General features: G+C 44.6%; 1 protein-coding gene across 1 annotated transcript; it reads left to right on the plus strand.

The window, feature by feature from the left end:
* The first annotated feature begins 78 nt into the window (after positions 1-78).
* Positions 79-12,893, plus strand: abcc12 (ATP-binding cassette, sub-family C (CFTR/MRP), member 12). The gene is made up of 31 exons (XM_029846516.1): positions 79-178; positions 507-563; positions 1,247-1,392; positions 1,470-1,616; positions 1,732-1,879; positions 2,014-2,250; positions 2,342-2,515; positions 2,599-2,746; positions 2,871-3,019; positions 3,333-3,440; positions 3,588-3,803; positions 3,881-3,952; positions 4,044-4,168; positions 4,737-4,809; positions 5,277-5,480; positions 5,912-6,046; positions 7,117-7,210; positions 7,448-7,504; positions 8,410-8,502; positions 8,591-8,694; positions 8,782-8,952; positions 9,019-9,245; positions 9,422-9,559; positions 9,647-9,836; positions 9,911-10,000; positions 10,279-10,468; positions 10,873-11,032; positions 11,137-11,215; positions 11,352-11,465; positions 11,602-11,766; positions 11,839-12,893. Exons 2-31 carry the CDS (start codon positions 513-515, stop codon positions 11,929-11,931), a joined length of 4,098 nt encoding a protein of 1,365 aa, XP_029702376.1. The 5' UTR covers positions 79-178; positions 507-512; the 3' UTR covers positions 11,932-12,893.
* Positions 12,894-14,438: the final 1,545 nt, after the last annotated feature.

Genomic DNA, 14,438 nt, shown 5'->3' on the forward strand with positions numbered 1-14,438 from the left:
GTTACTGTTATTCCTGCTGTATATGCTGTTAACGCAGTGGTCAGTGTGAACGCGGGGAGGAGACTTGAACTTTGCTCTCTCTAAACCTTTGCTCTCCGGGATGACGGTCTGAAATACTGTACAACAGTCAGTGGTGTGTTCCCACTAGCCGGTGGTAGCGAGTTCATCCTCCTTGCAGGTAATTTTTATGTCTTCAATCTTCCTTTTTTTGACAAATATCTGCATATATAATAATGTGTTTGGTTTGTGCCCATAATCATCATTGTGTTTAATGGAATTGCATATTTTTGAGGCCTTTGATGTTTTGATGTCTTTGTGTCTATAATCGCTACGCTTTACCGGAACGGTTTCCATCACATTTCAGCGTTTTCATGTTCAACGCTTAATATTATGTAAGACTTTTACAAACCAGCCGGTTAAAAAGATTTTCCAGAAAATCTGAATCCTAAACAAATGAAGCTTGTGAAGCTCCACCGGCAGTGAACGTATATCCTGCTGCTCCACAGGTGAAAATGAGGGGAAAACATTCTTTGGAGAAGAACTCTGAGCCAGTGGAGACTTTTGTAAGTACAACCTGAATTGTTTTCACTCTTGGTTAATAATTGTATGTGTGTTTTACTGGGTTAAGAATGAAAACAAAGACTAAAGGAACCAGCAGAAGAGCTCCTCTTCACCTCATGGTTATACCATATTGGGTTTGTGCTGTTAGTGATCTCCTGTCAGCCACCACTGGAGGGGGGGGGGAGTTTTGTAGGGTTACATTTTAGTCCTCAAACCTTTTCATCAAGCTGGATCTGTAGTCCTGAACCCAGAACAATCAGAAATAGCTTCAGTCCAGTTATATCCAGACGGAATAAATCTGTCCAATCAGCAATGTCTTTTACATCTTTGACGCTCAGCCGATGTTTTGTTATTGATGTTATCTGGATCCACATATGCATAATATTATTGCCTGCATTATTATCAAATCCTCCTGCTCTTACGTGACCTCAGGGAGGCGGGCGCCAAACCTTTGTTTTTTGCTCGCACAGCAGCAGATTTATGAGTTTGACTTCCGGGGGTGCAGTTTATGAGCAGATTATCCAGATCTGCTGACAGCTTATGGAAGAGAAACGAGAAATCCGACCAGCGTCGCCACCAGAAAAACAGAAACCACGTCGATGGAATCGGATCGCTCCGAAAGTTTCTGTGCAGAGGTTTTGAAGTGTTGTGTTTTGTTGATTGAATTGTGCTCATGACTCACTAGAAGACTAGTTTCCGATGGAGAACGCAGTCAGAGGAATCCGGACAACGACATCCCGACCTGGACGACAGGAAAGATAATGAGCCCCCCCACAGAAAATACCACCAGAGCCGCAAGACGTTGAAACCTGTCCGCTTCTCCTCATCACAGTGGGCATCTTTACGTTAATCCACTTATAGTTTCCTAGATGTTCCGGTGTTGATGCTGTTGCTGTTCCCTCCTGTAGGCCCCACCCTGTGGACAACGCAGGCTTCCTGTCCTTCGCCACCTTCGCCTGGGTAACGCCCATGATGTGGGCCGCATTCAGAAGGAAACTGGACTGGGACAGTCTCAGACTTTCTCCTTTTGATGAAGCTGACGTCAACACAACGAGGTCTGGCTTGGTCTCGGTGATCCTCATCACATTTTACACACATCTGGTGTAACAGCTGTCTGAGGGGGAGATCCACCTGTGGATGGTTCTGATTGGGACTCTTTGGGATCTGCAGGCTCCAGAAGCTGTGGAAAGAAGAGGTGGCGAAGGTGGGCCCGGAGAAGGCCTCGTTGGTTCGAGTGATCGTTCGCTTCCAAAGAACCAGACTGATTCTGTCTGCCATAGCTGGAGTTATCGCCATGGTAGCAGCCTTTCTGGGCCCGGTAAATGAATCTGAGCTCACCTGCAGCTGAGGGGCGAGAGCTGAAAGACCCTCTCAGATGTACATGATGTTGAAGCCATAAGTTGAGCTGGACTCAATACTGAGCTTCTTTGTTGCTTCACACTCCTCTCGCAGGCTATTCTGGTCAATAAGGTCCTGCACTACATCGAGGATCCAGGGAATTCCCCTCTGTCCTACGGCGTCGGCCTGGCCTGCGCGCTGTTCTTCACAGAGTTCTGCAAAGCCTTCTTCATCTCCCTGATGTGGGCCATCAACGTGCGAACGGCCGTCCGCTTGAAGGGCGCCTTCTGCACGATGGCCTTTGAGAAAATCATCTCTCTGAGGGTGCAGAGCGGCGTCTCCAACGGAGAGGTGAAGAAAAGAGAATAGCAATAGCAGACTGAAGAGCAGTTAGCGCATGCTAAAGCTAGCGTTTTGCCTCCTTTCTCACGTTTGCATCCAGTTGATTAATGTTCTGACGGGCGATGGACACAAGCTGTTTGAAGCCATCATCTTTGCCTCGTTTGTGGTGTGTGTGCCGGTCATCTTCATCGTGTGTATCGTCTACGCCTGCTACATACTGGGATACACGGCGCTGACGGGAGTCCTCACCTACATCATCTTCATCCCCGTACAGGTCTGACCATCAAGCGGCGTCCACCGCCTTGTTGCTTCTATTAGTTTTATTATTATTTGTATTATTCTTATTTGTTCTTTCAGGCTTTCCTGGCCAAGATCATTAACAAATTCCGATGGAGGACGATACTGATCACGGATAACCGCGTTCGCACCATGAATGAGATCCTGAACAGCATCAAGCTCATCAAAATGTACGCCTGGGAGGATTCCTTCGATGAGAAGATCACAGGTGGGTCAGCAGCCGTTCCAGTAACGGCAGCGTCGCTCCGGGACTGTGGGGGAGGCCGTCGCCCGCGTCCGTTGACGTGCTGCGTCCACACGTCTGCTCATGCGCGATTCTGTGTCTCTGGCAGACTTGAGGAAAAATGAGAAGAAACAACTGTGGGTGGTGAATTTGATTCAGAATATTAACGTCAACCTCACCGGCATCGTGCCCACCATTGCCACCGTTCTCACATTCCTGGTTCACACACTTTTGGGATTAAGTCTCAACACGACTGATGTGAGTACAGCAGCAGGACGGCACCAAACACACAAACACACACACACACCCACACACACATACATATCCTTGTACCTCTAACATTGTGAGGAATGCTATAGATATAATGTGTTCTCCATCTCCTTACCCCAACTATCCCAACTAACCCTGTGACCTAACCCCTCAACCATAAAACCTGCCCCCACTTGCCAGTAATGCCCCCATTTTGCTGGATGAGTAAATATTTTGGTACTCAATATGTAGCAACAACAAGAACACACACACACACACACACAGAGCCGTGTGTATTTCACAATTCTTGTTGCGCCGCCAGGCTTTCACCACCATCGCCATCTTCAACGCCATGAGGTTCTGCCTGGCACTTCTGCCCCAGACCGTGAAGACGATGGCCGAGGCGGCCGTTTCAATCAGACGTCTGAAGGTGAACGCTCGCCGTGGCTGTTTTCCCTGGGATTTAACGCACCATAGCAGCCATGCTTGGGCTCTCTTTGTCTAGCTCTGAACATCTGGCTCTGGGTTGTAGTTAAGATCTCTCGCCGATAGGTGACCACGCGTTTGACTCTTTCAGAAAATCCTGATGATCCAGAATCCAGAATCGTGCCTGCAGCACAGGAAGGACAACAAATTAGCCATCGTGGTGGAAAACGCAACACTCTCTTGGACAAAACCAGGCAGCCTCCCCGACTCTCTCCCCAGTTCCAACACTAGTGGGAACGTGCACGAAGCTGCGGGATCAGCGGAAGCTTTGCCAACACTGAGAAACATCTCTTTTAAGCTGTATAAGGTCTGTGCTGCCCCTCAGATGTTCATAAATGAGGTTGTCATGAGGTTTGATTACAGTTTCTGTGCTGCTTCCTGCAGGGGAACCTGCTTGGTATCTGTGGAAATGTTGGCAGTGGAAAAACGTCGCTGATTTCCAGCATTTTGGAGCAGGTTGGTCACAACCTTTGTATACCGGTACTCTTTATTTGAGGACAGTGAAATGGAAATATGAATGACTGCGTCTCATTCTGGCCTATTTCAGATGCACCTCCTGCAGGGCTCCCTCACAGCCGATGGGACGTTTGCCTACGTTTCCCAGCAGGCCTGGATATTCCACGGAACTGTTCGAGAAAACATCCTGATGGGGGCACCTTTAGATCAGGCCAAGTAAATAACAACCTTCATTAAATGCATAGAAATCGAAATAAATTCCACAGTGGTGTTCTCGCCACAGAACCTCGTTACCATGGTAGCACAGACCGTGAGACTGACAGTAAGTAAAGGGAGTTGTTGTTTTTTTTTTGTTTTTTTTACAGTGTGAGGAATGTTTAACTGGAGGAAAGTGTCCGTTATCTTTGTGAGTTGGGCCATATCAGGGTTGTCAAACAGGAATGGAGTTTACAGCAGAGTCATGGGGGAAGCTGTGTGTGTGCAGAGGGCAGAAGAAGCCTGCTGACCTGTGTACATCATTTCACTAGACCCATCAGCCAGTACACTGAAAGGGGGGGCTGTTATCGCTGGAAATAACCCTTTCAACTGCCTGTATGTTTCAGTGTAAAATCAAGACTGTAAAGTTTAAATATCAGCCACCTGCAGCCAGTGTGTGGTTATATTACATTTATACCCTCTGAACCTCTAACCCCAACCCCTAGCCACACATTTTCTGTCATATCTTCATCTATAATTTATAATTTATATGACATTGATGAACTGGATTTCCTTTTTTACGCTTCAGATACAACAGAGTTGTGGACGTCTGCAGCCTCCGAACTGATTTTGACATCCTCCCTTACGGAGATAAAACTGAGGTAAGGACATTTCTCCTCTTTTCTCAGACCTCACCTGAAATATTTAATACAAAAATACATTCACTCATTGATCTTGTACTTCTATGGGGGAACCGTAGAAGCCTTTCCAGGCTTGGAACATTTGCTGAATCAGGGTGACAATGGAATGTGTTCACGCATGAACGAACCGCCGCAACATCAGACTTTGTGCTCAGAAACTGTTTTTGGAAGCAGGCTGTAGAACATTGACTTGTTGACCAGTAAAGTTTGCATGAAACATGAAAAGATACTGGTGATCTGATATATTGGAGCTTTTCTTATCTCTGCGTGTTTTGTCTGATGGGCTGTTTAGTGTGTGCGTGTGTGTTGTTGCATAATAACCTTTACAATCATCCACTCAGGTGTCTGAGTTTCTTCTTCTCGGATCTGTTTGAAATGTGCCGCCAGTGTACGAGCGGTGTGTGAGATTTGTGTCGGTCCGTTGGCAGATTGGGGAGCGAGGGCTGAATCTGTCGGGGGGGCAGAAGCAGCGGATCAGCCTGGCCCGAGCCGTCTACTCAAATAAGGACATCTTCCTCCTCGATGACCCCTTATCTGCTGTGGACGCTCACGTGGGGAAACACATTTTCGAAGAATGCATAAAGAAAGAGCTGCATGGAAAATCTGTCATCCTGGTTACACACCAGCTGCAGGTGAACACAACACACACGTCAACACACTCGGATCATTTAGAATCCACGACAACCTCATAAATACAGTAACATTCCCTTGAGGCTTTTTATTATCATACTTTTCTCCTGATTATTGAATTTTTTGATTGTCTATAACAAGACATGTCCCCAACAATGTGCACATTCACTAATTAAATATTTAAACTTCAATCAATGTTGTTGTTTATTAATTAAAACGAGTGTATTCTTTGTCAGCACCTGTTTTAATATCCAATTTTTTTCAGTCTATGTCAATATTTTAAGACGTTAGTGCTTATAATCATTTTAAATATATGAATTATTCATCATCCTATATGTGCTTTCACTGCTGTGCTGGTTGGCCTTCGAAAGGTTTATTGACATGTTTATTATTAGATTGTTTATTGACTTATTGCTGTCACGTGTCTCTGTAGTTCCTGGAGTTCTGCGATGATATTTTGGTTCTTGAGGATGGCAAAGTCCTGGAGGACGGTAACCATGACAACCTCATCAAAGCCGGCGGACGCTACGCTCAGCTCATCAGCAACTACCAGATGACGGAGCCCCAAGTAAACAAACACACATGCTGCAGACGTGTTCTGTAGTGGCTGTCCATAAAAACCAATCAAATATCTTCTGTAGGAGAAACTTATTTTCTCTAAGCGCTGCTGAGTTCATCAACTGTATGCAGAAAAAAAGATGAAAAAAACATTTTAAAAAGCAAAATAATGCCTGTACAGGTGGGTGGGGCTAATGTGACGCTAATGCTAAAGCAAAACAGTTATCCTCATTGGAACACCAGCATTTAAAGTCTGTAATTCAAAGCGCTTAATAAGCTGTTTAAAGCAGCAGAAGAGGACAAGAATAAGGACAGGTGAAAGGATGATGATGATGATGATGATGATGATGATGATGATGATGATGATGATGATGATGATGATGATCACATAAAGCCTGTCTGACCTGGACGCTTTATTTGCTCAGCACGTTTCCAAACACACAAAAAGGATGCTGATCCGTTTAAAGTTAATTACAGCAGATCAAACATGTGGAAATAAAAGCACAAATCACTACTTCAAAATTGGGGGGGGGGGGGGTCAAAGGTCAACGATAATTATTTCCGTTTTTGTTTCTTTAAAATCAAAATGTGGACACTTGGGGAACTACCCAAGGTAGGGGGAGCAAATGAGGAGGAACAGGCCCCAATTTTAATTTTAAGGCTGACAACTACGACCTGAAACAATGGAGTTTACCCCCACTTGCAGGCGTCATCTACAGCATGAAAAGCATTAAGAGGTCAATAGAATATTATTACAAACCCCTAAAAGTGACAATTCAGTGCTGCGAAAAGCCTTGAAACCAGACTGGAAGATGTCCAGAATGGCAGGAACGTGGAGATAAGACTGCAGTAAAACACTGGAAATAAAAAGAAGCGTTGATAGTGGTCTGAAACCTGACTAGATGTTAGGATCCCGATCAGGCTTTTAATCAAGGGGTCCACTCTAGCCTGTTTAAAGTCCCCCAGAGCAAGACGACTGTTAATGGTTTTATAATTGACCGATATGTTTGTGTCTGTTAACACCTTTACTGTTGAAATCATGGTTTTCCTCATTTTAATAGCGTTGTTGTGCATTCACAGACAAAGAACCAGGTCGAAAAATCACCTGAAGACAGCGACCACCTGAAGGAGTCTGAGTACAGAGAGCGCACAAACAGCGGTATAATAAACCCAGGTACGGAATCCACACATAAAAGACATGTTTAATGATAAACGGTGCAATGTGAGGATCTTTTATGGTGCCTGGAATGAGTGTGGACGAAGACGAGGCTGTTTATGATAACAGGGTGGATTACGTAACTGTAGCATATCTGGGAAATACATCCGAAAATACTTTTAAATATCAACTTTTACCAACTCAGCGAAAAGAACTATTATAAACTCGTTTGTTTGTTTGTGTGCTTCCTTGCAGCGTTTGACCTTTCAGACGAAAAGATGGTGGATGATGACAGAGCAACTACAGTCACGTGTAAGTCTGCAGAACAGCCGCTCTAGACTATCGAACCCACAACCACAGAACTGCAGTGGGGTCGGTTTGAGCTGAACAGGAAGCCAGAAAAAAATGGAAAAACCCAGAAACACCAAGAGCAACACAGAAAACACTTGTTGCACATTTTGCTATGCCGCAGCTCAATATTGACCTGGGGGGAAAAAGACAAAACTATCAGAGAGAATTAGACCCTCCGTTTTCTGCTGATCATTTTGAAGATGACATTCTTGGTTGCTATGGTGACGGACAGACCGACAGATGACGTCAGTGGACATTGATGTTTGTAGATGTTGTTTTCTTCTGCAGTAAGAGCAGAACAACCTGAAAGGTTCTGAAAAATGTTTTTTCAAGTACCACAGAAGAATGTCCAAGAGACGCAGACCAGCAAAGGGGACTCAAGGACGGGGAAAAAGCAGGGTGACATTAGGGAAACAAATATTCAGTGATAAGGAGCTTGGTGAGATGAGGACACTCACAGGCTGGGTGGACTAGCAGGAGGAGAGGTCATCTCTGGTCCATGGGTATTGGACATACGGAGATGATGATGCACAGAGCAGAGGGACAGTGTTTGATATGAGATGGTCTGGACATGTTCAAAAGACAGACAGCTGGTGGAATGGTGGGAAATGCTGAAGACGGAGGTGCCAGAAGGCAAATGAAAGAGGCAGCATGTTATTGTGATGGATGAGAACCTGCAGCTATTTGATGGGAGAGAAGAAGAAGCAGAGAGCAGGAAGACATAGAGGAGGGACATTTACTGCGGTGACCCCAAGAAAAGCAACAACGTGGAACAGAACTACCGTGTGTGAAATAAAAAGATGAAAACTCCCATGTAACTGAGTTACAAAAATGAGACAGTCATGTGATTCTCCTGGTTTCTCCAGCTGATGGTGAAGATCAGCTCGTCAGTCAGGAGAAGTCGACAGAAGGTTCTGTCCCCTTGAAGGTCTATCACCAATACTGCAAGGCAGCTGGAGGTCAGACACACACACAGACACACACACACAGACACACACACACACACGATCCTTACTAATGGCTGGTGCGTCTGCGTCGCTGCTGCAGGATGGTTCTTCGCCTTCATCTGCATCTTCCTCATCTTCCTGATGGTGGGGTCTACGGCCGTCAGCAACTGGTGGCTCAGCTACTGGCTGGGGCAGGGCGGCGCGGTGAGCACCGCCACCTACAACCACATCTCCCTGAAATTAAAATAGCATAAAACCATGTTGTGTGCTTCTGTGTGTGTGTGCTTCAAGACAAACTCAACGGATGACAACATCACCACTAACCCACAACTCTCCTACTACCAACTTGTTTACGGCGTGCTGGGGGTGGTCATGGTGGTCCTGGCTATTATTGACTGCTTCATCTACACGTGGATCACCTTGAATGCCGCCTCCACACTCCACAACAATCTGTTCAAGAAGGTAAGCAGCATGGGCTGATTATTAGAGATAAGCCAAGCTTCCAAACAACGATGTGACCCTCCACAGATTATTTCCATGCCCATGAGCTTTTTCGACATGACGCCGTCTGGGCGAATCGTCAACCGGTTCTCCAAAGACCAGGAGGAGGTGGACACCGTGCTGCCGCTCTTCATGGACTCTTTCATACTGTTCTCCCTGATGGTCTTGTTCATCGTAGCCATCATCTCAGCAGTCTTCCCCTTCATGCTCATCGCTGTGCTGATCCTCGGAGCCGTGTTCTTCACCATCCTCTTGTGAGTGCAACTATTGGACTACATCACTCGTTTCAAACTCTTTGAAAGCTTAATGGATGGGACGTAAGAATGAAGGTGTATATTTCTTCATTGGGCTCAAGCGTGATGAACGAGAGAGCTTAACGTCTTTCTGGGCACGCTAGATTTGACCCATGTCAAACGTTGTTCCTCTGCAGCGTGTTCCAGAAGAGCATCCGTCAGATGAAGCAGTTGGAGAACATCAGTCGCTCCCCCTGCATCTCTCTCACCACCTCCACGCTGCAGGGCCTCAGCACCATCCACGCCTACAATATCAAAGAAAGCCACATACGAGCGTGAGAAACCAGTCGTGCGCAAACGATAACCGTTTTCTTAGTTGGAGCTGTCCGCACACGCTCAGGCCTGTCTGTGTCACGTTGTAGGTTCAAGACACTGAATGACACCAACTCGAACTACTTCACGCTGTTCCACTCGGGGTCCCGTTGGCTCTCTTTCCTGCTGGATTTCATTGCAGCCATCATGACGCTGTTTGTGACGTTGTTCGTGGTGCTCAGCGATAATGAAGTGATCAGTCCATCTCTGAAGGGCCTGGCGTTGTCCTACACCATACAGGTGCGTCACAGTATCTCCCAAAAAGACGCGTCCGGTGCCGCCGAGCTGACCGTCTGTGCCGCTGCGGTTTTCAGCTGACGGGCATGCTGCAGTTCGTGGTGAGGATCGGGACCGAGGTGGAGGCCAGGTTCAACTCTGTGGAACGGCTGCTGGAATACACCAAGGTACAGGCGGCAGCTGCTTCCAACACCGGCTGCCTGGTGACCATTTAGAGAAAAGCCCCTCCCAAATATATCAGATAAACAACATCGTTTGGTTAAAAACTGAGATCAAAATGACCAGACATGATAAAAATCTGCTGAGAGCAGGACGGATACGGTCACACTGTGTCCCCGATGTCTCTCCTGCTGTAATTGCCACGGCAACGCGGAGTCATTAGAAATGGCCTGTGCTTTGAACATGTGCCACCACCATATCCATACATTCTTTACCTTGTGTACAGAGTTCTAATTCCGAGGCTCCCAGACATGTGAAGGAGGCTCAAGTCCCAGATCACTGGCCAAAGAGTGGCGCCATCACCTTCCTGGACTATAAGATGAGGTACAGGGAGAATACTCCAGTAGTCCTGAACGGCCTCAATTTCTTCATCCAAGCCGGAGAGAAGCTGGGCATTGTGGGACGGACCGGTTCTGGTGAGGACAGACCTGAATTTTGACACGTTTCAAACGCTGGAGTAAAATATTGAGTTTTTTTTTTAAAGCTCATTTAAGTTTATGCTGTAAGTTTTACAGAGTTACATTTGTTGCTATGTTGCTTCTCAACATTGAACTCTCTTTGGGTTGAATTCCTCTCAGAACGACTGGTTGTATCTTATCTTTGACCCGGTTTCCTCTCTTAGACATCCAGTCTGTGAGACAAATGCTTCAAAAACTTACTCTTTTCCTTTATTTATGACTACCGGTAAACAGCAAATTTGAGGAAGTCCTCACCAAGAAATCCAAAGCTACAAAAAAATACAACTGTGTATTTAGTAGATTTTTGTGTTTTAATTAGCATTGAAAAAGATTTCACGGTATTTTTTGTGGACTCTATGCAGGGAAGTCCTCTTTAGGTGTGGCCCTCTTCAGGCTGGTGGAGCCAACAGAGGGGACCATCCTGATCGATGGAGTGGACATCTCCTCCATCGGCTTGGAGGATCTGCGCAGCAAGTTGTCCATCATCCCGCAGGATCCTGTGCTATTTTGTGGTACCATCAGGTATTCTGGGTTAATCGCTCAAGCTGGAAATAGTTTCCACACACCATGGGGGGGGGGGGGGGGGGGGCGCTGACAATATTAATGGCTGTGATTTTTGCCTGTAGGTACAACCTGGATCCCTTCAACAAGTACAGCGATGAAGAGATCTGGGAGGCTCTGGAAAAGACCTACATAAAGGACTCAGTATGTCTGAAGATTCTTTATTGAGAATCATTGAATCCTGACGGGAAATCTAAATCTTTAAGGAGCAATCAACAGAACCTGCAGGCTGTTTCTCCATCGCAGGGAACTCATAACACAACTCATAACGTTTCCTCAGATCTCCAAGCTGGATGGGAAGCTGCTGGCGCCTGTTCTGGAGAACGGAGAGAACTTCTCCGTAGGGGAGAGACAGCTGATGTGCATGGCCAGAGCTCTGCTCCGCAACTCCAAGGTACTCACGCTTGCCCAACAAATGCAAATTCTTTCGATTCTCTGCATTATCGCTGCATGTGACCCCAACACAACTATGATACTTTGTATAATGTTATATGTTTAATCTACTTTGATACTAAACCACTGATCAACAGATTATACTCCTGGATGAGGCGACAGCATCCATCGATGCCGAGACGGACGCTTTGATCCAGACCACCATCCAGAAGGCCTTTCGGGACTGCACCATGCTCACCATCGCCCACCGGATCCACACTGTGGTGAACGCGGACCGCATCCTCGTCATGGACGGTGGCGAGGTGGGAGAGGAAGGAAAGTAGTGCAGACGGAGTCTGTGCAGCGTTGCTGAGCCGTCTTCTTCTGTCTGACAGGTTGCAGAGTTGGACAGTCCTGAGGTGCTGAAGCAGAGGCCAGATTCTCTGTTCTCCACACTCCTGAACGCCGCTCACACCGTCAGCTCCTGAACCGGACCAGAGCCCAGCGGACGGGATTAGAATAGAATGCTGGTTACTGTTCCCACCAGGTACTGACTGCTGTTTTGTTCCAGAGGCGTTTGAGCACAATGAGAATCCTGTTTAAACAGGAATAAATTCCATTGATTGAATGCACGTGTGTGTGCATGATCGATTATTCATTAGTTTAATCACCTGCATATTATCTTGCTGTTAATAGTGTCTCGACAGTAAAAGAGCTGAATGTACAAAATGACTTCTTTTTAATTTTTTTTTACTCTAAATGTGTGTATTTATCATACTGTATGCATTTTACTCCTAACTTTGTTTACTTTATTAAAACTTTATAGAACTAACTTATGCTCCAAACTATGAGACTGTTTCTTTCACGCTGGTCTCTGCTTGTTGTTTCAACATTTGTCAATTTAAAACATTAACGGACTCTAAGAAAGGATGTTTTATTCTGATTCTGGACAGATGGACCAATATAGATTATTTTAATTACTTTAAATACTTGTTTTCTCTCTTTGTCTGCTTCCTCTTTTTAACTATACATTAACAGAATGTAAATACAGCTTCATGTTTAATTAAAACAGCAATTTTAATGAAATAGGATAACAATATTGTGCGTTAATTGAACAAGAGAAGTTGAAGAATCATTTAGTCCCCAGCTTCCAAAAGATTCAGGGTTTGTACAGATGAGAAGAAATGTATTAATGTGGCTGCTACACACACACCATCATTAATGTGGCTGCTATACACACACCATCATTAATGTGGCTGCTATACACACACCATCATTAATGTGGCTGCTATACACACACCATCATTAATGTGGCTGCTATACACACACCATCGTTTCTATTATACAGGAATCCTAACAAGATTCATTTCTGTGCAACTGTGAATGGTTTTATTTAAGTAAATCCTCACTCTGGACTTTGTTTTTTCCAAATAAACGCAACGTTGTCCAACTCAGACTCATAATTTAGACTGATATGTGTTAGATGAGAATCAAAGCTTGTTTTCCTTATACTTTTAACCTATATTTTTACAAGTTAGTCAAATTAATATATCACACAAAATATATAAAAGAACATCTTAAATGTCGAAAGATAACAGAGGAGCGGGTTCACAAATGCATAGGAAAGCATGAATCTGGTTTAAATACATACATTTTCCGGGTATTCTTTACATTTATAACAAAAGCTGTCAAACAAATCCCAAATATTTGAACATAAATCATTTAGGACAATTCTCACTTTTCTGTCATTTTGTGGCAAACACTTTTTAAATGTTGATCTCTCCCCTCAGAACTTCTCGTTCTTTCTTTAAATTGTTGCTGTTTCTATTTTGGCAGCCTCAGCCTGCAGCAACTGCAGTATAGAATATATATAGAATATAAATTCCTGCCACATTCACAACATAAAGACAACATCATGGTCAGGACACAAGTGCAAACACTTTGTTAGTCACCTCTAACCTTAAAAAGGCTGCAGGAAGGATCAGATTTATTGCATTGCTGGACTTTTAATGTTTGTGTGTTTTTTATTTGTTGAGGATTTTATGGACTTTTGTGTTTTATATGTGGTGACCTTTGCTGCTGTAAATGGTTTAATACAAGGCACTGTGTTAGTCCCTGGGCCTGGACACACAATTCTAGAGGCCTTTCATTAAGATCCAGACTGGAGATCTGCCAACTTCAAGAAATCTCAGGAGTTTGACTGCAATTTTTTTCCAATAATGATTTATTTTAGAAACCGTTGAGCTTTTCAAACACAATATTTGTCATCATTTTATTATGTGGTATATACATTTCCCACAGCGCAAACCTTTATACCTTTTAATGAAACAAAAACAAACAAAAAAAGTACATTTTCAGTATTAACCATGTAAGCGAAAGGGGTTTTATAACAGCACATCTCCTTAAAAGAAAATCTTAAAATTTTAACATTAACATTACATGCATTGATTAGTGTGTCAGTGATCATCTATTTAATCGTACTGTAGCGATATCTTGAGGACATTCATAATAATACATGAATGGTTATGAAAAACCTGCACCGATATTATATATGTACACATATGTGTATGCTCTTCATCTTATAGCCAAGCAGCTGTAGGATTAGTGTTGCCACTGCATACATCAGCTGAGGAGATGCCCTGTCCCCCCTGTTGTTCTGCATAGGCCTAAAACCCCTCAGGCAGGTCATCACAAAGAGTGGCTCTGGGTCCCAGTTCCAAAGTGGAACGACCATCAGCCACCTCCTCTACATGGATGACATTAAGCTGTATGCCAAGAACGAGCGTGACATTGACTCCCTGATTCACCTCACTAGGAGCTACAGCAAAGACATCACGATGTCATTCGGACTAGATAAATGTGGGCGGAAGATATCTAGAAGAGGAAAGGTGATCGCAACTGATGGGCTTCACAAACAAAACAGACACTAACTAACTTGGATGACTGCTTCATCGTTGCTGTGCCTACGAGGCTAAATTGAAGAGCTAACTTTCAC

The sequence above is a fragment of the Takifugu rubripes genome, chromosome 13 (genome assembly GCF_901000725.2).
Source record: "Takifugu rubripes chromosome 13, fTakRub1.2, whole genome shotgun sequence".
Classification (NCBI taxonomy): Eukaryota; Metazoa; Chordata; class Actinopteri; order Tetraodontiformes; family Tetraodontidae; genus Takifugu; species Takifugu rubripes.

What these genes read in the sequence shown, in the direction of transcription:
- abcc12 (XM_029846516.1), top strand. Translation starts at nt 513, where the DNA reads ATGAGGGGAAAACATTCTTTGGAGAAGAACTCTGAGCCAGTGGAGACT. An exon ending in CTTACGGAGATAAAACTGAG is followed by an intron (nt 4,810 to 5,276) that starts GTAAGGACATTT and finishes GTCCGTTGGCAG; the next exon opens with ATTGGGGAGCGAGGGCTGAA. An exon ending in ATACTGCAAGGCAGCTGGAG is followed by an intron (nt 8,503 to 8,590) that starts GTCAGACACACA and finishes TCGCTGCTGCAG; the next exon opens with GATGGTTCTTCGCCTTCATC.